At 48.1% G+C, this 26,607-nt stretch overlaps 2 protein-coding genes across 3 annotated transcripts; one reads left to right on the top strand and one right to left on the bottom strand.

Moving 5' to 3' along the window:
- Nsun5 (NOP2/Sun RNA methyltransferase 5) lies at positions 1-3,987 on the top strand. 2 transcript variants are annotated; one of them, XM_026396866.2, is made up of 10 exons: positions 1-102; positions 230-352; positions 636-810; positions 904-1,012; positions 1,395-1,533; positions 1,610-1,725; positions 2,176-2,354; positions 2,542-2,749; positions 2,825-2,965; positions 3,045-3,987. In XM_026396866.2, exons 1-10 carry the CDS (start codon positions 10-12, stop codon positions 3,172-3,174), a joined length of 1,413 nt encoding a protein of 470 aa, XP_026252651.2. In that variant the 5' UTR covers positions 1-9; the 3' UTR covers positions 3,175-3,987. The 2 variants fall into 2 exon arrangements, with proteins under 2 accessions (XP_026252651.2, XP_026252652.2); XM_026396867.2 differs by having other exon boundaries at positions 3,050-3,987.
- Pom121c (POM121 transmembrane nucleoporin C) lies at positions 3,296-26,607 on the bottom strand. The gene is made up of 13 exons (XM_026396865.2): positions 26,048-26,607; positions 25,194-25,409; positions 24,711-24,869; positions 22,520-22,600; positions 18,108-18,279; positions 11,903-11,994; positions 11,331-11,404; positions 10,809-10,933; positions 10,601-10,703; positions 9,743-9,916; positions 7,362-9,077; positions 5,815-5,937; positions 3,296-5,441 (listed from the first exon to the last, which is right to left on the bottom strand). Exons 1-13 carry the CDS (start codon positions 26,605-26,607, stop codon positions 5,344-5,346), a joined length of 3,693 nt encoding a protein of 1,230 aa, XP_026252650.2. The 3' UTR covers positions 3,296-5,343.

The raw sequence follows: 26,607 nt of genomic DNA on the forward strand, positions 1-26,607 counted from the left end.
GGCGGCAGCATGGCGCTGTACGCGGCCGCCGCGGCCGTGCTGGCGGGCGTGGAGAACCGCCAGGGCTCCATTAAGGCGTTGGTGTACGGGAGCAGCTTCCAGGTAGCGGCGCCGGGCGCGGGGGAGGTGGGCGCCCCATCCGGGGCCGGGGCGGGGGCCGGGACCGGGCGGCGGGGCGGGGCGCGGCGCGGCACTCCTTCGCCAGCCCAGCGCGCCCCGCCGCCCGCAGAACGTGAAGCCGCTGTACGCGCTGGTGTGCGAGACGCAGCGCTACGCCGCCGTGCTGGACGCCGTCATCGCCCGCGCCGGCCTCCTCCGCGCCGAGAAGAAGCTGCGGCCGCACCTGGCCCGGGTGAGCGGGGGCGGGTGCCGTCCCTGGGAGCCGAGGACGCAGGGCGCCGGGTCGTTTGCACGGGGGGCAGGGCAGCCGCGACCCCTGAGCCGCGCCTCCCGGGGTCCGGAAGGCAGGGCGCCGGTTCCAGCCCTCTGCCTGCCCCCAGGGTCTTGTGTAGTGAGGGACGAGGGAGTCGCCGTGACCTAAAGCGGGCTGGACGGCGGCCTCCTTTTAGCCTCCAGTCGTGTGAATTTCTGAGGCGAGTCGGGCTCAGTGCTGGGTCTTGGTCTTCCCTCCCCAGGTGCTAGTGTATGAGTTGTTGCTGGGAAAGGGCTTTCGAGGGGCTGGGGGCCGCTGGAAGCCCCTGCTGAGCCGGCACCAGGCGAGGCTGAAGGCCGAGCTGGCGAGGCTCAAGGTTCGCCAGGGCGTGAGCCGGAACGAGGACTTGCTGGAGGTGGGGTCGAGGCCCAGCCCAGGTGAGCTGGAGGCAAGGGGGCGCGGAGGGCAGTACTGGCAGGCCGCCGAAGAGGGGCCTGTATTCCTGCTCGCTCACCGCTGTTGCTCTCTAGTCTCCCAGGTGCCTCGATTTGTGAGAGTGAACACGCTCAAGACCTGCTGTGGTGACGCCATTGATTATTTCAAGAGACAGGGTTTCTCCTACCAGGGCCAGGCTTCCAGGTGAGAGCTCAGCGTCCTGTCTGGCTGCCCTCATCCAGGGGCAGTGTCTGGGGCCACAGAGAAGCAGGAGTCTGGGAAGAGAGGTGCTGGGTGGCAGTGACTACTCTTATTGGGTTTTCCTATTTCTAGCAGTTTCCCCTGTATCTTTTCAAGGGCTGATGGCCAGCCCCATCCCACTGATGCTCCCAGGACTTTTGTTCTACCTTTTTTCCCCCACACGCTGGGGATGGAACCCAGGCCTCAGACATGCTAGGCGGGTGCTCTTCCACTGAGCTGCATCCCCAGCACTTAATAGCATTTAAAATATTGGTTGTGATAAACAGTGCAAGTGGAGCCTGGGGAGGAATTCAGGAGATGAGTTAATGATTCACATTCCCCGCAGCCTCGAGGACTTGAGGGCCCTTAAGGGGAAGCACTTTCTTCTGGACCCCTTGTTGCCGCAGCTACTTGTGTTTCCTGCCCAAACAGATCTGCATGAACACCCTCTGTACCTTGCAGGTCACCTCATCTTGCAGGACAAGGTAGGGAGTGGGTGAGGGAAGGATGTGGGAGGCCAGCCCCAGCTCCTATTCACCCAGCTGTTGTGCTCACTGTCAGGCCAGCTGCCTCCCAGCCACGCTACTGGCACCGCCACCAGGTTCTCATGTCATTGACGCATGTGCTGCCCCAGGCAACAAGACCAGTCATTTGGCAGCTCTTCTCAAGAACCAGGGGTGAGTGCCAAGGTCAGATGGGGTCTGGTCTGATCCTGTACTTTGTAGGAATAAAGAAATTTTTATTCAAATGGCTGCGCTGGTGTTGTGGATCAATGGTGGTGTGCTTGCCTAGCAAGCATGAGGCCCTGGATTCGATCCTCAACACCACATAAAAACAAAGGTATTGTGTCCACCTACAACTAAAAAATAAATAAAAAAACTATATTGAAGGCTGAGAGGACAGACTTGAGGCGGTTCATGGTTTCCCCAGGCAAAGCTTTCCAGGGGTTGCAGGTGTGAGATAAGGTTCCTAAGCCTGTTATCTCAGAGACCCCCTAAGACACTTAGATATTCTTGTTTCTGTGTCCTGACTTGACGTGCGTGGTGCTGCTGGGTGTGTCAGAGCTGTGGCTCTCCCTCAGATGCTCCATGAATTCCCAGATCACCCCCTTCTGCCCTCTTCCCTAGAAAGATCTTTGCCTTTGACCTGGATGCCAAGCGGCTGGCATCAATGGCCACTCTGCTGGCCCGGGCTGGTGTCTCATGCTGTGAGTTAGCTGAGGTCGACTTCCTGACTGTTTCACCCACGGACCAGCGTTATGATCGCGTCCAGTACATCCTGCTGGATCCTTCTTGTAGTGGCTCTGGTGAGATGGGGAGAGTGTGGCTGTGGGATACCCCACCCCAGAGCTGAAGCACACCAGTTTGGTTGGGTCTTGGTTCTGACTCAATAATGACCTTAGGCCTGCAGACAAAATGTTCTCATTTATCAAGTAGGATCTCAGCACAGGATGCAGCAGCCTGGGAAACTGATCAAAACGCTCTTCTCCCCAGGGATGCTGAGCAGGCCACTGGAGGAGCAGGGGTCAGGCACACCTAGCCAGGAGCGTTTGCGTGCCCTGGCGGGCTTCCAGCAGCGGGCACTGTGCCATGCGCTCTCATTCCCCTCCCTGCGACGCTTGGTCTACTCAACATGCTCCCTTTGCCAGGAAGAGAATGAAGATGTGGTCCGAGACGCCCTGCAGCAGAACCCAGGGTTCAGGTGATGGCCTCCCCAGGGCATGGAAGGGTTGCCGAGTGGCCCCTGGAGCCTGATCCCTCCCCTCCTTCCTTGCAGGCTAGCTCCTGTCCTGCCCTCCTGGCCCCACCGGGGTCTCAGCACCTTCCCAGGTGCTGAGCACTGCCTCCGAGCCTCCCCTGAGACCACGCTTACTGGTGGCTTCTTCATTGCTGTGTTTGAGCGGGCAGAGGTGCCAAGGTGAGGGAGCCAGGGGTGGCCTGCTTGGGAGGTATGGGGTGACTCGGGCACAACTACCTGACCCGTCCTAACCTTCCAGCTCAGCCTCCCAGGCAGAAGCTCTGGCACCAGAACTTGCACCCGGCCCAGCCCCAAAGAGAAAGAGGAGACGGCGAAAGGCTGATGTGCAGGCTGCAGGTGCAGCTGCTGAGGCCACCTGTGGGAAGTGAGGCTGCCCAGGCCGCCTGTAGGCTCCACAGGACTGCTGTTACTGAGTGGAGGGTCCTAGTTAGTCCCTTGGGTCCCTCCCTGGGGGCTGCCTGCATAAATAAAAGGCAGAACACAGGCATCTGATAGGTCACAGTTTTTTATTCGTAATGACATAAGCAAGGAGAAAAGTCTCACATTCATACTAAAAAGTCCAACTAGACAACAGGAATTACACCTTTATTTGTAATGGAAAGTCCAGCCTCCTGTTCTGTCCAGTGCAGAACATGTACGCACTCACACCCAGGCTAGAGCAGGCCCCCCCCTCTGGGTTCCTGGCCTGCTATGGAGCAGAGGTGAACTAGCTCAGACTAAAACTAAGAGGCTCCGCCCCACACCAGGTGCAGGCAGAGGCTCCATCCCTAGACCTGTGCCCCACCCCCACCCCTCCAGTCCTAACAGGTATTTGGGACTTGAGGTCCTGGCTCCTTCCTCAGCCCCCCACACAGCTAGGCCAGCAAGTGCCCAGCTCCCCTTGAGGTGGAGGCAGTCCCCTGCCACAAGACATTCAGCCTCAGTCACAAAGGGGGAGGGGACTAACTACAGCTACATCACATTTATAAAATAAGAATTACACTTATTATAACATGTCTAGGAGGCGCTCCAGTCCCTCAGGAAAGCTGCCTGGGACAGCATTTGAGCCCCTCCTTCACACAGGCATAACCTAACTATGCAGCTAATTCTAATCAACAGCATTTATACTTAACCACCTCAATGAACCAAGCTTGAAGGAATTTAAAAGGCAATTTAGCTTAAATACAAAAATAAATTTTTATTTTGTTAAAAAATGTTTAAATATTTTCTTTTAATTTAGACACACGCATTCATACTTCTTCCAAAGAGGATGGGCGTGGCAGCAAGGCTCTAGGGCCTGGGGAGTGTGGTTTGGGAGCCAGGGGAGAAGGGGAGGGAAGGGTTGGCAGGGGTCCTGTTTAGGAAAGAACTAGGGTCTGACTTCAAGGAAGGTTCATTGGTGTACACTGGACATACTGGGAGTGGCCTTGCCTAGTGAGGTCAGGAGGTGGGAGAGGAATGTTGGAAGGAGAGGGTCTTTGTTTCTCTAAGGCCCCATCCCCTGGGCTGCCAGCCCTTAAAGTCTAACCACCACTGGAAAACTCAGGAGCCAGCACTGTGGCTCTCAAGTGGTGCCACTTTGATTGGCCAGGCCAGGAGGCTTGAGACAGTTAGGTCCGGCACTACCAACATGCCGCCACACATACAATTCAATTCTTCCTCCAAACTCGATTCAAAGAGCGACAGACATGGGCTTCAGACAGTGACACAGGACAAGGCGTGGGGTGGACAATCCCGGAGGCAGAGGGTGGCCAGTGAGGCCAGCAGGGGGAGGAGGCAGCAGAAAGCAGCTGTGGGCATCCTGCCTGCTCCGAGAGCTTCTCCTGCAGCAAGGGTCTTACGCTGGCTCTGCCAGACTTAACAGTCTTGAGCCACCAAGCTTTTAGGGGCCAAACTGGCAGAGGGCAGGAGACTGGATTCAGACCTGGCAGGGAGAAAGGGGGCAGTGGGAGCAACACCCACTGGGGTCTCCAAGGCAAAGCTAGATTCAAGGTCATTTAAAAAGGAATCCTGCAGGGAACCAGGGAGGGACAAAGCAGCAAGTAATGGGGAAATAAGAGTCCCCGAAAGGGACCAGAGGAAGAGGACCACTTCTTATAGCCTAGCCAAGCAAGTAAAGCTTAGGGATAATCCATTTTCCCCAATCCCATGAAATGCAACAGAGATTCAAGTGGATGCATCGCACACCCTCTGGCAAGGATGGTCCTGGGGGCGGGGGAGGTGGGAAGGGAGGCCACCTGACTTAAGTGACACAATAGACGAGCCAGGGAAGAGAGCGGACAGTATGTACAGATGTTTCTTTAGTTCTCCAGCCTCACCAGTGCAACTGTTCAAGTACAGGTTTCAGGCTTTAGCCCTGCCCTCGCCTGCCCCCTCCCTGAGGTGCCCACTCCCTCCAAAAGGGAAAGGGCCCCAGGGCTGCCACCACCTCCCTTGGTGGCTGAAGCCAGAGATCTAGGATAGTTCTGTTTTACGGAACTTGAAGGGTCAGAGGCTCTTTCTAGCAGGTGCTGAGGTCCAGATTTGGGCAAGGGCTGGGAATGGGGACAGGACAGAGGCTACTTCTTGCGGTTGTGCTGCCTTCGGGCCTGCAGTCGCTGTCGAGCCCCTGGGGTCTTGGATCCCGCACCAATGGAAAACGAAGGGGCTGCTGATCCTGGAAAGATTTGACAAGACCTTATTAGGTAGCTGCTCCCTGAGCACATGGTTTTGAGGCATCAGCTCTAAGTCAACAAAACAGTGGGAACTTGAACAGGGTCCCCAGATGCCATGGCAGCCCCATAAAGACGCTATTAAAATGCAAAACCTCCAAAAGTCCCATAGGGAGGCCCACAAATCCATTTTTACTTGACTTCCCCAAGTGTCCTGGGACTGTCTTCTCAACTCTGCTGTCCAATTCCCGCTGGGTGGTGCTGGACCCCCAGGAGCTGTCTCCACAGGGGCCTGGAGAGCCAGGAACCGTACACCCCAATTCCTCCTTACAGAGGAGAAAAGCAGATGACACTGGCAGTGGAGAGATGGCTACTTACCGAAAGGCCCAACTCCAACAAAGCCCTGGGTGGGTGTTGAGGAAGCCCCAAAGGAGAGGCTGCTGCCCACTGTGCCCACTCCAGCAGTCGGGGTGCTCTGCCCAAAGGTGGGTGTGGAGGTGCCTAGAACAGACAGCAGAGGACTGTATAGACTGAGCCAGGGTCAGAGGAAAGAAAACAGACGGCAGAGAAACTAGGCAGAGGGTCTGCTCTTTGCAGGGTGCTTCCCACAGGACCTGCCAGCCCTGGTTCACACCACCATAGCCAACTGCAGCGGTCACACCTGGAGCTCAGGTGAGCCAGCAGGCCCTCAGTGCCCCACTTTCTGTGCACACAGCCCAGGCATGCCATGCCTCTTCTGTTCTGCCAACCTGCCCTCTGACAGCCTGACTCACCTCACTCCAGCACACCACCCTGTTGGACCATCTGATCTTCCCAGGTGCTCTGGAACTCCCTCTGCAGGGCCCTGCCCACTCTTCCTCTCCCTGCCACAAAGAAAGCTGCCTCTCTGGTACGGTGTCAGGCTGGAGGGGGGCAGGACCTTCCCTGCTCCCCAGAAGCTGTGTCCAGACCACTTCTCTTCCCTGCTCCTTCAATATCATCAGTCTTGCTCCTGAACATCTATCAACTGCCAGATGTCCTCTTTTATTCAGCGGGCCCTTGGCTCACTGTTGCCCTCTCCATCACAAACCATGGTGACTTTGCCAGCTCTCAGATGATTCAGGATTCCTCAGAAACCCAATGACCTCCACCCACCCACCCCTACATTCACTTGTCAACTGCTCCAGCTCACGGTCCCCACAACCACCTTGCACCTTCTCCTGCCAGAGACCTGAAGTCCACTGCCCTCCTGCTGCATTCCCCCACAGGCTGGAGATTAGCAGCTACCTGCCTTTTTTAACCTCAACAGCCGGGAGCTGCTGGAAAAGACACAGTGCTGACTTGAAGTTCAGGCTTCTCTTCTACAGCACTGGCCTGAACTCATGCCTCATGCATGCTGGGCAGTGCTCTCTCCCACTGAGCCACATCCCAGCCCTTTTTGTATCCGCGCAGGCCAGACTCCAATCTCTGACCCTCCTGCCTAGTCACTAGGATTACAGATGACCACCATGCCTGGTATTTCTCTATTTAATCAAGGACACAGAAGCTCTGAGGACAAAAATTCACCTTCCGGATGGCAAATAAGACCACTTCATTCTGCTGCAAATTCTACAATTTTCTTGATACTTAAAATCCGATCACTGGAGCCCGAGGCTCACCTCTGCCTGTCTCAGAACCTCTCTCACACCATCTTCCATCTGTAGCCAAGCTTGCCTCCCTCTGCCCCCAGGGCCCTAGCACCAGCCAGGCTCACGAGCTCCCCACCCACATGCCAGTCCTTCTGTCACAGACATCCCTCAGAAGAAATGGATTGCTCAGAAAGGCTTTCCATGACCCCTGAAAGGCACTAGCGAACACTTACTACCACCTGCAATTTACTGGTCTTTACCAACAAGTTCCTTTACCCAGCATCAGGCCTAGCAGACCACACCCACTCCTGATCTTACCTCCAAACACAGGTTTGCTCTCAGGTGTGCCAGCCACATTGAAGGCAAAGGGTGTGCTCTGGCTGGGTGTACCCAGGGCATTCTGACTCAAGCCCCCACCAAAGGGGGTGGCGGTTCCTGTGGTCCCACTCTGTCCAGCTCCAAAACTGAAGGCCCCAGAGGTGGAGCTGGGGCCTGGGGCAGCCACACTGAGCCCGAAGCCCCCACTGGCAGCTGGGGCTGCAGATCCCCCGAACGTGAAAGGGGACGGAGTTGAGCTGCCAAACACTGAGCCACTGGTCCCACTGGGGGTGGTCTGGGTGGTAGCTCCAAAGCCAGAGGTGGTGGCTGCACCGAAGGAGAAAACAGGCGTCGTGCCTCCAAAGGCTGGCTGTGTGCTGGCAGGGGCGCCGAAGGCCGAGGCGGTGGTCTTCAAGCCAAAAGCTGACTGTGTTGAGCTGCCAAAGGCAGGCTGGGCCGTCGCTGGTGCTGCAGACGGGGCAGGGGCTGCAGAGTTCCCAAAAGTGAACGAGCTGCCAAAGCTTGGAGCAAGGGCTGGCTTGGAGGACCCCTGCTGCTGCCCATCAGCAGCCCCAAATGTGGGCTGGGGGGTGGCCACTGGATATGCTGGGAGGGAGGGCTTGGCACCAGAGCCAAAGGGAATGCTGAACGCGGGGGTGGTGGTGTTGCTGAAAGTCAGGGTGGGCTGGCTGCTGGTGGTGCAGGCTGAAGTGGCAAGGGAACTGCCAAAGCCACTGAAGCCAGCAGTGCTGTTGCTGCTGCTGCTACTGGTGGTGGCCGCCTCAACAGCACCGGGCAAGGACTGGCCAAAGGTGGTGGCTGCTGTGGATGTTGGTGTGGCAGTGGATTTGCCAAACTGGAATACAGAGCCCACGGCGGGGGTGAAGCCGGCGGCAGAGGCAGGGGGTGCTCCAAAGGGGAAGGGCTGAGAGGCGGGGGTCGAGCTGCCAGTCGTGCTGCCACCAGCGCTGGCCACGCTGCTGACCCCAAAGCAAAAAGCAGGTTTGGAAGCAGAGTCTGTGGATGTGCTGGCAGTGGTGGCTGGAGCCACGGCTGAGGTGGCAGTGGCCAGGCCAGCAAAGAGAGGGGCAGCTGGGGCTGCAGCAGCTGTTGTTGGCTTGAAGGAAAAGGGAGCAGGCAAGGGCACAGATGCAGGTGGCCCCAGGTCACCAAAGATGGGCTTAAAAGTTGGGGTGGCAGTACTGGTGGTCATGGGCTGGGTGGAGCTAGAAACAGCTGCAGCTGTGACGGATGTGACAGAGGGGCCTTCGCTCTCGCTTTTAGGTGGTGTCATGAAAATGGGCTTGAACATGGGAGAAGCAGAAGACGTGGCTAGGGCAGCTGGGGTGGCCGGAGAAGCTGGGGCGGCAGGTGTGGCCGGGGCAGCCGGAGCAGCCAGAGCGGCTGGAGCAGCTGGGGAAGGGGCAGAGGGCATGCTGCTCAACATGCCGAACAGCCCACTCTGCTTGGAGGTGGGGGAGGGGGTAGGCGGGCCTGGGGCTTTGGCAGATGTGTCGATCTGGAGGGCTGGAGGTGACTTGGTGTCCACGACAGGTGCTGTGGAGGAGGCAGGGACCAGCCCCAAGAAAGTGGCTGTGGATTTTGAGTCTGAAGAGGTGCCTGGCAGGGGCCCTGGTGGTGGAGAGCCAAGGGAGGTCAGCAGGCTGGGTGTCTTCAGAGGTGACGGGCCTGTGGTGGTGGCCACTTCAGCAGATTCTAGGAAGAAAGTAAGAAACCCGAGTTCTCTAGTAGGACAGAACCAGCATGTCTGCGCCTCTGGTGCCTCCCTTGGTCAGCTGAGAGGTGTGACAAGTCTACGCTGCACAGCCTATGAAACTCACTCAGAGGTTCTCCTGTTTCCATCCCCCAGACCACAAGACAGACAGAAGGGAATAACCCAAGACCTAACTCAAGGTTATACGTGGAGGCGCCATGTCACCAGAGCACTGACCTAGATAGGTCTTGTCTGTCTAATGGAGATGCACCATGCTCACCCATCAGCTGCAAGGAGCAGACTCTTTGCCCCTGGCCCCGGGAGGCTGCACACTACACCTGGACTACTGTCTGAGGAAGTGCAGTAAGAGGTTGCACAACCTGAAGGCCTGGGCCTGTGACATTCAACTGACCCTGGAAACCCACGTGGAGGAACTTATCTTATTTGGGGCTGTTGTCTAGTAAGCCACACTGCAGATACCTCGCAGGATGGTCCTCTCATTTACAGATGATGACAGCAAGGCTCAAAGCAGTCCCAAGACTAGGCTTTGAGTGGAGCCCGACCCATGCTGCCTTCCCAGTTTTACTCGAGGCAGCAGCAACTTTAGACTGACAGAGAAGCATGAGGCTGGGCTTCATCCCGAGGGCCAACACTGCACGGTGCTTACCTGGGAGGGATGGGTCTGGGGGACTCTGCATCTTCTTCAGGCTTTCTAACAATGGGTTGGTGCCCGTGGCTGGCGGGGAGGCTGCTGCAGAAGGGGTCCCCACAGCAGGCGGGGTGAAAGTGAAAGAAGGCTGAGTGGCGGGTGGGTTCTCACTGATGGAGTTTGGAGGAACATCTGAGGGAGAGAGACAAGATTCAACCTTTGCCCCTTGCTGAAGAATTCTTTCAAGATGGCACAGGGAAGCTCCAGGGCTAGCAGCCTGATCTAGAAATTGTTCCCCTCAATAGTGCTCACTGAGGGCTGGGGGCTCAGTGGTAGAACACTCATCTACCATGTGTGAGGGAGGCACTAGGTTCGATTCTCCACACCATGTATAAATAAATGATTGACATCTAAAAAATATAAAAACAAAGCAGCAAAAAACAAAACAAAACAAAAAAAAACCAGCGCTCACGGTACTCCAGGATTTAATGAAAAGGTAGGTGGCTGGGGGTGGTGGCGCCTGCCTGTAATCCCAAGTGGCTCAGGAGACTAAGGCAGGAGGATGGAGAGTTCAAAGCCAGATTCAGAAATTTAGCAAGGCCCTAATCAATTCTGTGAGACCTTGTTCCTAAATAAAATACAAGAAAGGTGGCTGGGGATGTGGCTAAGTGGCTAAGCGTCCCTGAGTTCAAAGTGCCTCTGGGTTTAATCCCCCTACCAAACAAAAACAAAATACCTAGCTGGACTTCTCAGAAGAACAACAAAGGAAAACAAGAAACTCTTTCTTAGGAAACCCTTTAGAAGAACAATAAAACCAAAACCAAAGGAAACGAACACATGGGGCCTTTGGATGTGCCACTGATGTGTACCCCTTACCAGTCTTGTCCTCCAAGACCTTGTTGAACCACTGGAGTGAAGCTTTCTTCTCCAGGTCAAGGTCCTCAGCAGTGACAGAATAACCAAGCTGAGGCGGTGGAGGCTGTCAAAGAGGAATGGAGAGGCTGGGCCATCGTACAGCGGCAGAAGCTCACTTGCACCAGCCCTCCCAAGATGCAAGAGGGCCAACGTGGGTGACTAGACATACCAAGGTCAGTTGGTCCCCTCGCCTGGAGGGCAGCAGCGGGATCTTCCGTTTCCGCTGTCCAGAGCTGCCAGGTGTAGATGGGGAAGCCCACGAGTTCGGCTGATTCCGAGAGGTTGTGTCTGCAACTTAAGATAGGAAGAGGGCCTGCTGGCTTACTTCCCTCTCCCAGCAGGGCAGAGTGCTTTTCTATCCACTTGGCTTTTAACACTGAGTTGTCACTGTGTGTCTAAAAAGATGCTATCTTCCATGGCTGGGGCCCCCAGATGGTATCTGTAAGATTATTTCTAATAGTTGAGGGGAAATAGTTAATTGCTCCAAATGTAGCATCCAATGCTTACTGGGTATACTGGGTACAGCTCTCTACCCAGGACCGTGTCACATGGGACTTGTCTGTACGACCCTCTCCTTTAACTGTGAAGCCAGGCTGCCCTAGCTAGACAGGGCAAAGCTCTGCCAGGTGTTCTCAGCAGTACTCCTTCAGCCATCCCTCCACCCACAGCTCCTGCTTGCTCATCCACTCACCCTTTTCTCCCTGGGACTCCTTGTCGGCCACCAGTGGAGTCGAGGAACTGGAATGCTGACATGGCTCGTCTTCTCTGTGGGGTTTTGAAAGGTGGAATTCAGTTTGATAATGTTCTACACCCTTCTAACTGCCAAGGAGCCTAGGCCACATCATTCTTAACCATGCTTAAGATCTCAGTATGTCGACATAAAAAAAGGTCAAAGGAGAATTCCTATAGAAACGAAGATCCCAGAGAAGCCTGTCTTAAACCAACCACAACCCCACGCAGTCTGCCGAGCCTAGATCTCCAAGGAGCAGAGCTTCAGTTGGCTGCATACCCAGAACCCTCTCGGCACTTCTGTTGAGTGGCTGCTGGAGCAAGAGGCAGAGCAGGGCCTGTGCAGCCAGTGTTCGAGGCTGCAGGAGGAGGGCCATGCTGGTAGGTGCCCGCATCACTGCCCTTCTCTGAGTCTTATGCTCTTGATCCACTGAGTCCGAGTCATGCAATGCCCGAGAGCCAGCTCCAACCCCTCCCTCCTCACCCCTGCCTGTCCACACAGAGCAAACGGTCACTGGAGGAGGTAATAATCACCTGGTTTTCTTGGCTGGCCTCTCCGGAGTCTGAGAGCGGGAGGAAGCTGGGCTAGAGAAGGGGGACGCAGGGGGACCACTCCTCTTCCACAGCTGAAATCAATCAGAGTTACACAGCTGAGCCCAGGGACAGCTGAGCACACAACCCTAGAGAGAGATACTCTTGTGGTTGTGTTCATCACTGCATGTAAAGTCCCTTTTTAAGGAACTAAAAAATATTTCTTTGTGAAGACCCCTGAAAAGAAAGTCAATTGTCAGTTATGGTATTGTGGCAATTACAATTATGGAAGCAAAAAAGGAAAGAAAAGCCTAAACACAGAAGGAATGAATGCACCTTTTGCATATAAGAAGTAGAACTAAGGGGCTGGGATGTGGCTCAGCGGTAGAGCGCTCGCCTAGCACGTGCAAAGCCCTGGGTTCGATCCTCAGCACCACATAAAAATAAATAAAATAAAGGTATTGTGTCCAACTACAACTAAAAAATAAATATTAAAAAAATACTTAAAAAGTAGTAGTAAGATTGATGATATTCAGTAACAACACAGAGCTATATGCACAAGTCTACTCCAGACTATCTATGGAGACAAAAGTAAATTTAAACATACTTTTAGGAAGATAAGCCAGTAAACTAAATCTTGTTTTCATTAAGTTTAGTTTTAAACTTTTTTGTGATAAGGGAGATTGGGAACCCAGGGATGTTCTATCACTGAACTACATTCCCAGCCCCTTTATTTTTTATGTTGAGACAAGATTTGCTCAGTTACCCTGACTGGCCTCAAACTTACAATCTTATATCTGCCTCCCCATTCACCACACCTGGCTTTATTTTTCAAAACATGCTGTCATGACATTTGTGATTTTTGCTACACTTCTGGCATCTATGATTATGTGCAGATCATCCGTATCTGTCTCTTCTACCAGGAAAAGTCCCTGAAGGCAAAGACGGGGTTTTCATCTTTGCTTCTCCAAAGGCCATCGGCAAGGCAGTGGACACAGAGCAGACACTAGGCACATACTCTAGCCAGCAACTCCATTGATATTTCTTACAAGAGGGTATATGAATAGTCAATAAACAGTTGTCACTTCTGTCTTACCAGTTATTGGGGAAATGCAAGGTAAAACCCACAGCGGAATACCACCTAACATCCACAAGAACTGCCAGAGACTGACAGTACCAAGAGCGGTGAGGAAGCGGAACAACAGGAACAAGACCATGTACTGCTGATCCTAAAAGTATAAACTAAAGCACTCCAGAAATTGTGCCAGGCACAGTGGTACATGTCCTAATCCCAGTGGCTCAGGAGGCTGAGGCAGGACAGTCTTGAGATCAAAGCCAGCCTCAGCAATTAGTGAGGCCCTAAGCATCTTAACGAGACCCTGTCTCAAAATAAAAACTAAAAGGGCTGAAGATGTGGCTCAGTGGTTAAGCACCCCTGGGTTCAATCCCTGGTGTCAATAAAATAAAATAAACAGGCAACACCTGCTTAAACTGAACATACACAAACTTTATGTATGTGCACCAAACAAAAGACTTGTATAAAGCAACAATAATGAATGACCCAGTGACATACATGGACGAACCTCACAAGTAAAATGTTGACTGGAAGAAGTCAAAACATAAAATGACAAATGCATGCTCTGCTTCCATTTATACCAAATTCAAAACCAAGGAAAAAACTATTTGTGGTACTAAAAATATTCAGGAAGGAAAAGAGGAAAGAGTACAGTGATGCGAAGTGCAAACCAGGGGACGCTAGGTGTTAAAAATGTCTATTACCTGACCAGCGGATGGGTGGTCATGATTTGTGTTTCTCTGTATATTACACTACAATTTCAAAAGCCATTTAAAAAATAAGATTATATGACAAAGAATGTTATACAAGATATAATAGGTAAGACACTTGGAAAGGAAAAGCACACATACTGCCTCTTTATTATGAAAAAGAGCCCCCAATCCTGGCACTCTGCCAGCCCTGTACTGCAAGACAACACGTTGGGTCAGTGACACATTACATAAATGATGGAGCCGAAGAACTCCCACACCTATTAAGACTAGCATGACGCAGGGATTTCTGGTGATGCTGGTATGAACCTGCTACACTGCCAGGTGTAGTGGCACTCACTCGCCTGTACTCCCAGGAGGCTGGGGCAGGAGGATCACAAGTTCAAGGTCAGCCTCAGCAACTCAGTGAGACCCTTGTCTCCAAATTAAAAAGTAAAGAGGACTGAGGATGCAGCTCAGTGGCAAAATGCCCTTGGGCTCAATCCAGCATTCCTACTACCACTACCAAAAAGAAAAGCTTAACCCACATAATTATGTACAGCATCCAATTCTCTGTGTCTGTTTTTTTTTTTTTTCTCTTTCCTTTTCTCTTTCTTTCCATGGTATTGAGGATTGAACCCAGGCCTGGAGCACACCAGGCAAGCTACTCTACCACTGACACATTCGCTCAGCCCTTTTTATTTTTTTGAAATAGGGTCTTGCTAAACTGCCCAGGCTAGTCTCATGATCCTCCTGCCTTAGCCTCCTAAATAGTAGGATTTACAAGCATGCGTCACCATGCCCAGCCAGGATCTAATGCTTGATAAGGATAATAAAATAAAAGACTATGCTCCTGATGTATATATTTATTTAGAGTGTATTCCTACTTACGTATACAAGAAGGTTTACTATAAAACTGTGCCTGCTACATCTGCAGCAGACTCATCCATCTCATGTTTACTGAGTTCCTTGGTCGTACCAAGAGGCTACACTGAGTGGCTGACCTATACCAACTAGGTCAGGTAAGTGTACTAACTCTATGGCGCTCACTCAATGATGAAAAAAATCACTAATGATACATTTCTTGTTAAGTGACATTGATTGTACCTGCACATACAGTAAGAATGTTAAATAGCAGCAAGCCATGGAGCAGAGACCAGGAGAGCCAGGATAATGGAATTTTGCTTTCAGTTTCTATTTTCACATGAAAGTTATCAATGCTTAAATATTCTTTTGAAACCAAGAAAGGCATACATTTCAACAAATAAGAATAATATACAGTAATGAGTAAACTCCTACTGGGCACAACAGCACATAGCCTGTAACTCCTGGCTACTTGTGAGGCTGAGGCAGGAGAATCTGTAACTTTGAGGCCAGCCCCAGCAACTTAGCAAGATCCTGTCTCCAAGAATTAAATAAATAATAATTTCCCTATTGTCTCGATACTTATTGTCAGTTTCTGCTAAACTGCCAGTTGTATGAAAGTATGACACAAGGACATACGGACAATACCTACCCAGTCACGTTACCAGATTAAAGATGAGAAGGCAAGAAAGCATCGTGGAATCACACACATACCCAGCCGCCCAAGGAAGAGGGCGCTGCATGGAGTTCTTCTGAACCTTGCTTTTTATAAATTTTTGGTAAGGATGTAAACAGGAACAGAATCATATAGTGCTAGTTCTGAAAGTGTAAACTGAAAGTAAAGGTATTCTTCTAAAAGTGTTAGCTGCCCTACTGAAGAGGGAGCTTTCTGCGAGCACCGCTGCTGGTCCGTGGGCAGCACCTCTAGCACCGACCATTTCTGGCCCGGCGAGGAGGAGCCCACTTACACTTCCAGCAGCAATGCACAAAAAGCCTGTTTCCGCTAATATTTCTGTGGTTTCTATTTTATATTTAAAACTTTATTTCATTTGGAATAGATTTCTCTAATATAGAAAAAACTCTTGAAAATGAGCAAAGACCAGCAGCCCTTCAAAAAAAATGGGCAAAAGTTATGAACTAATGATAATGGAACGAGAATAAAAAAAATCATTCAAGGGCTGGGGATGTGGCTCAAGTGGTAGTGCGCTTGCCTGGCATGCATCCAGCCCGGGTTCGATCCTCAGCACCACATACAAAGATATTGTGCCCGCCGAAAACTAAAAAAATAAAGATCAAAAAAAAAAAATTCTGTCTCTCACTCTTTAAAAAAAAAAATCATTCAACATACGAAAAGAAGCCCATGTTCACTCATGAGACAAAAATCAGATACTGCTCTTCACCTGTCCTATAGATGAAAACCCCAAACTGTGAGAACCAACTTTGTTGGCCAGAATGTAGACAAATGCTCCCCTGTTCCTCACCATGCACCATGGCCACAGGGTGCTGAACAGTACACAATGATCAACCAAGAAATTAATCATGACCCAACATTTTTTTGTGCAAGAATACATAAAAATATAAAACCAAAGTAATTTTATGTAAAAAACCCTACCATCTTAAATGTGAATTTGAAATGTCATTATGAACTAATGATTCTGATTCTTCTTTTTGGAGGATCTGTATCTCTGCTAGAACCTAGACTAAGTTCTAATAGAATTTCCACTGGAAGAAACCAAAACTATTTGAAGAAACAGCCAACTTTAGTCTGAGCTGGAAATGTACAAAGATTTTTGGGAGAGATCAAAAGCAATAAGACTATTTATCTGGGGCTGGGGATGTGGCTCAAGCGGTAGCGCGCTCGCTTGGCATGCGTGCGGCCCGGGTTCGATCCTCAGCACCACATACCAACAAAGATGTTGTGTCCGCCAAAAAATAAATAAAAAATTCTCTCTCTCTCTCTCTCCTCTCTCACTCTCTCTTAAAAAAAAAAAAAAAAAGAAAAGAAAATTTAAATGAATCAGACCAGCAACACCAAAACCAGCGGTCAATATTCACATTCCTGAAGTGGGAAACCAGATGTCGTCTGCCTGCTGAGATGAGATGTGTCAGGAAACACAGTACCACTACGCAATACCTGCTCAAATAATGATGCTTCAATCTAATCAAGCTCTAGGATCCAACTACTCACAAGGAATGAGAGAATATGTTTTGAAACAACATTATAATGACGTAAACTGAATCCAGAATGTAGGAAATTCTGCAAAAGGGATCCATTAAAAAAAAAAAAAAAAAAAAAGACATGAAAAAGGGGATATGAGAGTATTATAGAATAAAGACAAACGTTCAGTAACAAAGGTGACAAGCTCAGTTAAGGCTCCTTATCCAAAAAAACGCTGGTAACTACTGAAGCTACAGTGGAGTTTCCTGTAGCTATTTATATTGGAAAATTTTTATATAATAAAAATAATTTAAAAATAGGAATAAGTATGTAATTAATAGGGCCACTGTGGTGACTAAGCTAGGAAATGCATGTATCCGGCTTAGCATTGAGCCCCACACAAAACAGGTGCTCAAGGGAAAGGTTACAGTGGTGCCATTTTCGCTCCCATGACCACTCACTGAAACTCAAGTGCTGTATATTTTCTCTCATACATGGATTCCAGAGAGGAGAAAACAAAGGGTGGGAAGTGTCTCATGAAAACAGAAAGGAGACCAACAGAGGAAAGGACAGGGGGCAGGAGAAGGGGAGGGGAAGGGGTACTGGGAAATAAAACTGACCCAAGTAGACTGATATATTGTATGTATGTATGAATACATGACAATGAATCCTGGAACAAGATGGGGATGGCCTCTTCACCACTTCTATTCAACATGGTCCCTGAAATCTAGCCAGAGCAATTAGACAGACAAAAGAAATTAAAGGCTCGGCCTCATCTTTCACTGATATTGCTATAAAGGCCTCAGGACTGATGAACATGTCTCAAAATCTCTCCCCTCAATAACCTTTTTTTGCCACACTTTTTTTTTTTTAAAGCAGTTCCCATCTATAATACCCACCATGGACACACTGCTGAAGGGGTGCTTTAATAATCCCTCAAAGATGAGGAAGAGTTCATATGATTCACCTGCCCTTTAGCTATTAAGTGTCAGAGCCAAGATTTCAGCCCCAGCTTGGCTGGCAGCAGAGTGTTTTTTTTTTTTTTTTCCTTGCACGACATAATCCCCTTTCTCAACAACAATCAACCAGTTTTGCTTAAAGCTTACTCTAAATATTACATGCCTATAGGATAAATCTCTTCTATGGTCCAATGCAACCCAGACAACCAAGCTTTGGATCAAATTAATACTACTGACCTGTTCAGCCATCTTACATTTATTTGCAATAATAGCTCTATTTCTACCCTGTTTACTTCTTACTTTCTATTCCATTCCACTGGTCTACAGTTTATTATTTAAGGCTTTGAATCTCTGTTAGCTTAGAGATAATCCCAATGTTGGTAATCATTTTCATTAAGTGACGCCAGGACCCCCACCCCACCCCTTCCCCCACAGCCCCAGCAACACAGAGCCACCACTGTACCTGTGAGATGCCACGGGTGGAACTATAGGAACTGGTGATTGCATTGCGGCTGGAGCTAAGAATGCCACCTGTGCACGTGCTTGTCAGGGAGCTCACAGAAGAGGTGCGTGATCGCTTGTTCAAGTGGTCATCTGAGCTTTGGGAAGTGAGACCTCTCTTCAGAGACCCAGGTCTAAGGGAAAAGGGAAAAGGTTAGATGTACTACTGAAGGCAGCATCCTTCCAAGGGTCCATCTGTGGTTATAACACCTTTCTACATACAGATGGAAGGAAGAGGACAGTGCTCTTAATTGGCACTGCTCACAATTTGGCTAAATATATCTGAGAAAGTCAGTAGAGAAAGCCAAACATTCAAAACTCAAATGTGCGATTCCATTTATATAATATTCCAGAAAATGCACACTCATCTATTGAGACAGAGCCGTGACAGCTGGAGCAGGGTGGGCTTGATTACAAGAGAAGCACGAAGGAGTCTGGGGGTGATGAATGTGTTCATTACCTTCATCAGAATGGTGTGACAGGGGCATATGTGGCAAAACTTGGCATATTTTATACTTCAAACAGGTACAGTGCATTATATGTCAATTATACCTCGATAAAGCTGCTAAAAGAAAGAGTTAAGAGGAACCAACTATTGTTTCTAAACCTACAACCAAAACAGACATTCCCCACATATCCTTCCTGCTACAATACAGACAACAACCTCCCAGAGTGATTTGTGCCAGCCATGAGCCGTACATTCTACACTTCATTATTAGGAAGTCTTCCCCTAAGCTCTTACCCACAGATCTTACCTGCAGCCAGATGGAGCCTTGACAGTTCTTTACCTTTTGGAGGACCACTCTGCTTCCTTTCCTTATTTCCCAATACTTCCCCTGAGGTCAATCTCCTCTGGGCTAGTACTTCTGTATCCTCAAAACTCCCTCACCTATCACCACCACCCCTTCTGGCGTTTCCAAATCCCCTGAACATTCCCAACAGCCCAATTATGGGACCAGCCCAGGTGTCTGCCAAAGACTCAATGAACAAAGAAAACGTGGTATACATACATACATACAGACAGACAGACTTTCATTCAGACATAAAGAAAAATTAAATTATGTCTTCTGCTGGTGCGTGGAAAGAACTAGAGAACATGCTCAGTGAAATAAACCAGACTTGGAAAGTCAAGTGCTGTGTTTTCTCTCACACGTGGAAGCCAGAGAGGAAAAAACAAAGGGTGGAAAGTGTCTCATGAAAACAGAAGGGAGACCAACAGAGGAAAGGACAGGGGGCAGGAGAAGGGGAGGTACTGGGAAGTAAAACTGACCCAAGCAGACTGTTATATTGTGAATACGTATGAATATGTGACAATGAATCCTGGAACAAGACCGGGATGCCCTCTTTCACCACTTTTATTCAACATGTCCCTGAAACTCTAGCCAGAGCAATTAGAAAGACAAAGGAAATTAAAGGGATATGAAATTAAAGGAAAAGAACTCAAACTATCATTATTTGCTGACAACATGATTCTATACTTAGAGGACCTAAAAACTCCACCAGAAAATTTCTAGAATTAATAAAGGAATTCAGCAAAGTAGCAGGATATAAAATCAATACCCATAAATCAAACGTATTTCTACACATCAGTGATGTAAGAAATTTTCTCTGAAAGAAATTAGGAAAACTACCCCATTTACAATAGCATCCAAAAAAATAAAGAAATACAACACTTGGACATCAACTTAATTAATATTGTCATAATGGCCATACTACCCAAAGCACTATACAGATTCAATGCGATTCCAATTAAAATCCCATTGTCAGTTCTTATAGAAGTAGAAAAAGCAAACATGAAATTCATTTGGAAAAATAAGAGACCCGGAATAACCAAAGCAACCCTTAGCAAGAAGAGTGAAGCAGGAGGCAGCATAACATCAGACCTTAAACTATACTACTGAGCTATAGTAACAAAAATGACATGGTATTGGAACCAAGCAAACACGTAGACCAATGGTACAGAATAGACAACACAGACACAAACCTACATGAATACGGTTATCTCATACTAGACAAAGACACCAAAAACATACACTGGAGAAAAGATAGCCTCTTCAACAAATGGTGCTGGGAGAACTGGAAATCCATATTCAGCAAAATGAAAATAAACCCCTCTCACCTGCACAAACTCAAAAGTAGAATAAGGACCTAGGAATTACACCAGTCACCCTGCGCCTAACAGTAAGAAAAAGGAGGCCCAATCCTCATCATGTCGGATTGGGCCCCAACTTCCTTAACAAGACTTCTGAAAGCCTAAGAAATAAAATAAAGAATTTATAAATGGGATGGACACAAACTAAAAAGCTTCATCTCAGCAAAAGAAACAAATGAGGTAAAGAGAGAGCCTACATTTTGGGAACAAATTTTTGCCACACGCCCATCAGGATATATAAAGAACTCAAAAAACTTAACACTGGCAGCTGGGGTGTAGCTCAGCAGTAGAGCGCTTGACTCCCAAGAGTGAGGCACTGGGTTCAATCCGCAGCACCACATAAGAGTATATAAACAAACTAAAGTTACTGCGTCGGTGTATGAAAAAAAAAAATCCATTAAAAACTTAACACCAAAAAAACAAACAACCCAATCAATAATGGGCTAAGGAGCTAAAAAGACCCTCCTCAGAAGATATACATTTGATGAACAAATAAATGTACCTACCACATGTAAATAAATAAAACAAACATATAGTGTCCAACTACAACTAAAAAATAAATATTAAAAAAAAAAAGAAGAAGAATACAGACAACAATAAATGTTGGTGAAGATGTGGGGGAAAAGGCACACTCATACATTGCTGGTGGGACTGCAAATTAGTGAACCCAATCTGGAAGGCAGTATGGAGACTCCTTAGAAAACTTGGGAATGAAACCACCATGTGACCCAGCTATCCCACTCCTCGATCTATATCTGAAGGACTTAAAATCAGCATACTATAGTAACACAGCCACATCAATGTTCATAGCACCTCATTTCACAATAGCTAAACTATGAAAGCAATATAGATGCCCTTCAATAGATGAATGAATAAAGAAACTGTGGCATGTATTCACAATGGAATATTACCCAGCATTAAAAGAGAACAAACAATGGCATTTTCAGGTAAATGGATGAAGCTGGAGAATATCATGCTAAGTGAAGTAAGCCAATCCCTAAAAACCAAGGGCAGAATGTTCTGATAAGTGGATGCTGATCCATGATTGGGGGAAGGGGGCATGGGAAAAATGGAGAAATTTTGATGGGGCAAAGGGGAGGAAGGAGTGGGGGAGGGGTATAGGAACAGGAAAGATGGTGGAATGAGATGGATATCATTACCCTTGATACTTGCATGACTGCACATATGGTGTGACGCCACATCATGTACAACCATAGAAATGAAAAGGTGTGCTGCAGTTATGTACAGTGAATCAAAATGCATTCTGCTGTCACATATATCTAATTAAAATAAATCTTTTAAAAATTAAACATTAAAAAAACCTAACAATGAATCCCAGTTATGTATGCTTATAATGCACAATGAAAAGGAAAAACAAAACAAAACCCCCAAAACAACAAATCCCCTTAATCTCTTGGTTGCTTGACTAGAATTAATCTCAGTTTGCATACATCCTTTCTTGTATGTTGAACTGAACATGAGGTTCTGACAGCCGAAGCATAACTATGGAAAGCAGGACTAACCACACTTCCCAGCTTCATTCTAATCATCTTCTAACAGCAGAGTAGGATCACATTAGCTTTTCTGACAGCCACATCACGTAGTTATGTGTAAGTTATCCTAAGCCTTTCCACACATATTTCTGATTCCCCCCCCTCCATTTTGTTTCCCCTCCAATGCTTTTTTTTTTCTTTTGGTACATTTATAGGGGATTGCACCCAGGGATGCTTAATTACTGAGCTACACCCCTAGCCCCACACCATTTTTTTTTTTTTTTACTCAGCCAGGGTTCTCACTAAGTTGCTGAGGCTGCCCTCAAATTTGTGATTCTCCTGCCTGAGCCTCTAGAGTAGCTGGGATTCCTGGAGTGTGACACCATGTTCACTTCTCCAATGTATTTTCAAACTCAAATGCAGAAACTTATTGCATTTAGTCTATTTAAACAAGCCTTGTGATCCTTCTGTTTACATACCTGGTCATCATATACACTTACAAGCCCTTTAACTTTAGCAGTTTATTCATATTAATGTAAAAGTATGAAAAGAAATTGGACAGAAGACAGTTAATGTGGCAGGTTCCTCAAAATGTTCCTTCCTGATTTCAAAATGTGAACCTGAACTACTTAGCAAATCAAAAAGCAAAGAGAAATCTTTAGGGCAACAGATATGATAATGCCCTTTTCCTTAACAGCTGATATTTCATCCAGATGAACTCTCACTTACTTCGGTACAAAAGAAGCAGGGACTCCATTGGCCACCAGGGGCTCAAATGCTGAATGTCCACTCCCACTGCTATCATGGCGCCTACAATAAACCAAAAAATTCTCAGTGAAATAACATGATCCCCCCCTACCCATGGCATCTACAATAAACAAAAAAATTCTCAGTGAAATAACATGGCCCCGCCCACCCAAAGCATATTTTCAGACACCTGGGATTATATACTACCTCTGTGGAACATAGATTACATTCTAGAAAAGGAAAAAGTTGTTTTAAACCTCTAAGTCTTTGAAAGGTAAATTTAATCTGAGATAGCCCTGGTAATGAAGGATAGCATGAAAATACTTTAAGACCTTTTGAACTACACAGGTGTTTCAATTTCTTACTTGCTAACTTGACACTGAAGTATTATGATCATAAATTTAAAACCCAACACCCACAAATTTGAAAAAATAAAAACAAAAACCGCAAGTGTGTTGAGGACCAATCCACACACCTCACAGTGCTCTGGAGGTTAACATGCCAAAACGGTTAGGTAAAAATCTACACATCACATATAAGAGCATGTAAATGACACGTGATCACTGCTTATTTCAATCATGGGAAAGATAAGACTGAATCTTTAGTTGTACATGCACCACAGCCAAGAAAAATCTTCATCATGGAGAACATGAGACACCTACCTGGACCATAAAAATTATTTCCTCCCTGCCCTCTGCCATTCTTAATTTTGCAGTAATGATTGAACTCATATTTAGTTTACTACTGAGCCACATTCCCAGCCCCCTTTTTAAGTTTTTATTTTGAAACAAGGTCTTTGCTAAGTTGCCCAGGCTGGCCTTGAACTTGTGATCCCCTTGCTTTAGTCTCTTGAAGTCACTTGCATTATAGGCAAGTGCCACTGCCCTACTCATACTCTGCCATTTCTACTTAGCTAGATGATATCAGCACAAACTGCTCATTTATCACAACTGAAATTCTATGTCTGGGTCATCATCACCTGATTTTCCTATATTCTTAATTCATATACATAAATTAAGATTTCCTTTACTTAATTTTGTCTTCTACAGTACCATGGACAGCCAACTTTAAAACTGCTGGGTATAAACAATCCAGTCAAGGTAATGGGGACAAAAGTCATGTTCTTCAGGTGTGGGGTTCACTCTCTCCTCTGAGCTCTTCCCTGACCACTAGATATGAAGAAGCCCCATTCTTGTTACCTTTATCTCCCTGTTTTTTTTTTTAATCCCCATATACTTATAATCCATGATTACACTGTTCATTTTGACATTTTTAAAAATTGCCTATCTTGGGCTGGGGCTGTAGCTCAGTGGCAGAGTGCTTGCCTTGCATGTGGGAGGCACTAAATTTGATCCTCAGCACCACATAAAAGCAAAACTAATAAAATAAAGACATACTGCCCATCTACAACTACAAAACAAGTAAACAAACAAATAAATAAAAACTGCCTATCTCTCTCAAAAAATGTCCCATGAGGGCTGGGATTCTGTCTCGTTTATTGTCCACAGATCCTGGAACAGGGTCTGGCATTACAATGGGTGCTCAGTAAATATTTGCTAAATTGCAAAAATAAGTGGAGAGCCCCTGGGTTCAATCCCCAGCACACACACACAAAAAGTAAATAAACAAACAAACAAATAAATAAATAAATAAAATAATCCTCAGGTGACTCCTTGGTAAGCATAAATAGTCCTATATCCCAAAGAGCCACTTAACTACCTCTCCTCTCACTGTACTTAGGAAGTTTTTAACTCCATATTTATTGAGTAATCATATAAACAAAATAAGGAAATTGGTTTCATCTTTATACAAACAGACCATACTCTAGTTCATTTTTGACAAGCACTTCCTGAGTAGTTATGATTTTGAACCCAAGTTATTGAACATAAAATTGAGAAGACTTGAGAATTCTCTTCCCAAAATAATATTTAACATATTTATATCAGAAGTAGGATCCCAACATGGATAATCTACGGAAAGGAAAAAAACTATAAAAATTATCTAATCTGTCTTTACAAACTGAATAACATTAATGTCCTTATTACCAGGACATGAGAGAAGGGGACTTTAAAGACTCACAAACTGAAGCTGGCCCTTTATAAGAATGACCTAGATTTCACTGAACACCCAGGATCTGCACAGGAGCCCATTGAGCATCTGCGGGGCCTGCTACCTTCTTTTATTCTCTTGGCCATCAACAAACACTTGGTCTTCTTCCTCCACAATTCTTTTCTTCCTCTCTTTGAGGGCGTTCAGCACGGTCTCCTTTGCACATGGGTCTGGGACACTACTCGATGGTGAGGGCAGTGCTGAGTTGATTAACCGTTCTGGTCTGTAACAAAAGACAAGATTATAGCAGCTGTAAGATATTTTAATTGCTATACCACACAGCATTAGACCCAAGCCCCTGGAAACCATAATCTAACCAACTGGCAAAAGTATCATTTATATATTCACAGAACCTGTCCTGAGCAATGAAAGCTAGCCCAGGGACAAAAAATAAACGAAGGTTTTTATTAGAACTTGGGATTTCTCATTTAAATAAGCAGTCATTTCTTTTCCTTTCTTCTTCATTTTAATAATTGTTTTGTCAGAGAAACAACTATAGAAGTAAAAAGCAGGCATAAAGGGAGAGCACTCTTCCAATAATACTCACCCTGGAGAACGAGTTAGCTTGCTATCTGGAGGGGCAATCCTCACAGTCACTGGGCTACACACCATCTTTGAGTTCCGAGAAGAGAGCACAGCCTTCTTGTGACAACCATTCCAGCACACTGTGGGCAGTACCCCCAGCAAGGAATATTGGGCCTGCTGGATCGGATAGCGTCTTCGAGGGGTTATCACAAACCGACCGGGTAAAGTCCCACAATCCCTATGAAGAATGAGAGACACACCATAGAACCAGAGAAACTTAAAAGAACATCAGACATTTTCCAGAGAGTTTATATCTCTTTCCAAGCAATACTGAACACAGTATTTTTATGGCAAATTTCCATCTGTGGGCAGAAAGTGGCAGCTGTTCAACAGCTGTCTCTATCACAGACTTCAACAATTTTAGAGTGAAATTGAAAACCTTGCCTACACATGTACACTATGCTACTGGGTTGCACTGGGAGAAATTTTTCAGTATTCTTTGGATCAGTTTATGCTAATCAGAAAAATGCACATTAGTTCATTTTCTCAACTAAATATATTTATCAAAACTCTAAAAATTTAACACTTTCACTATGTTTTTTAATCAGGTTTTATCATCGAGGCATTTCCTGAGCCTGGTATCATTTCTCTGGTCCAGACAAAACAGCCAAACATTCCGTTGACTAAACGCAAAGAAGTATTTTGGCTCTTTGCGGAGACTCGCGTTCTCCCAGGCCCACAGGCACTACCGTCCAGCAGCCTAGGAACTGGGAGGGAAGGAGTGTTAAGACCGCGGTTAGCCGAGGCAGAGGCGGGCAGGAGACTTACACCAAATTAGGCAGGGGTCAGGGTCGACGCTCCGCGCAGTGCTCTTACCTGTATGCCGGCCTCCCGGAGGGCCGCAGGAGAGGGGTGGGGGGAGACGGGTGAGCATACGGGGCGCGCTGGGCCGTGGGCGGCGAGGAGCGGGCGGGCAGGCGGCGGCCGGGCCGCGCCCGCGGGTCCCCGCCCTCCTGCGCGGCGGCAGGCTGCGGCGGGCCGGGTTTGCCCAGGTAGCTGCCCATGAGCAGCAGTTCGGCGGGGTCGGGTCCTTCGAGCAGGGTCCGAGGCTCTAGGAGGCTTCCGTTTACTGCCGACTTGGCCGGGGGCGAGGCGAGCAGCGCTCGCTGCCTCCGCGCGCTGCGAGGGAACGACGGCAAGGCGCGCGGGCCTCGGGGCTCGCGGCTCAGTCCCCACCAGGCCGCGGTAGCCCCCACGGCCAGCCAGGCCAGCGCCGCCGCCGCGGGCACCAGGTACAGCACGAGGCCAAGTAGCACGAGGCCGAGCAGCGCTGCGCCCGCCGGCCCGCCGCGGGCCCGGCCCCGGCTGTCCCGGGCGCTCGCTATGGGGGGCCGCCGCCGCTCGCCTCCTCCAGCCGCTGCAGCCGCCGGAGACAT

Source organism: Urocitellus parryii, chromosome 9 (assembly GCF_045843805.1).
Source record: "Urocitellus parryii isolate mUroPar1 chromosome 9, mUroPar1.hap1, whole genome shotgun sequence".
Taxonomy (NCBI): domain Eukaryota; kingdom Metazoa; phylum Chordata; class Mammalia; order Rodentia; family Sciuridae; genus Urocitellus; species Urocitellus parryii.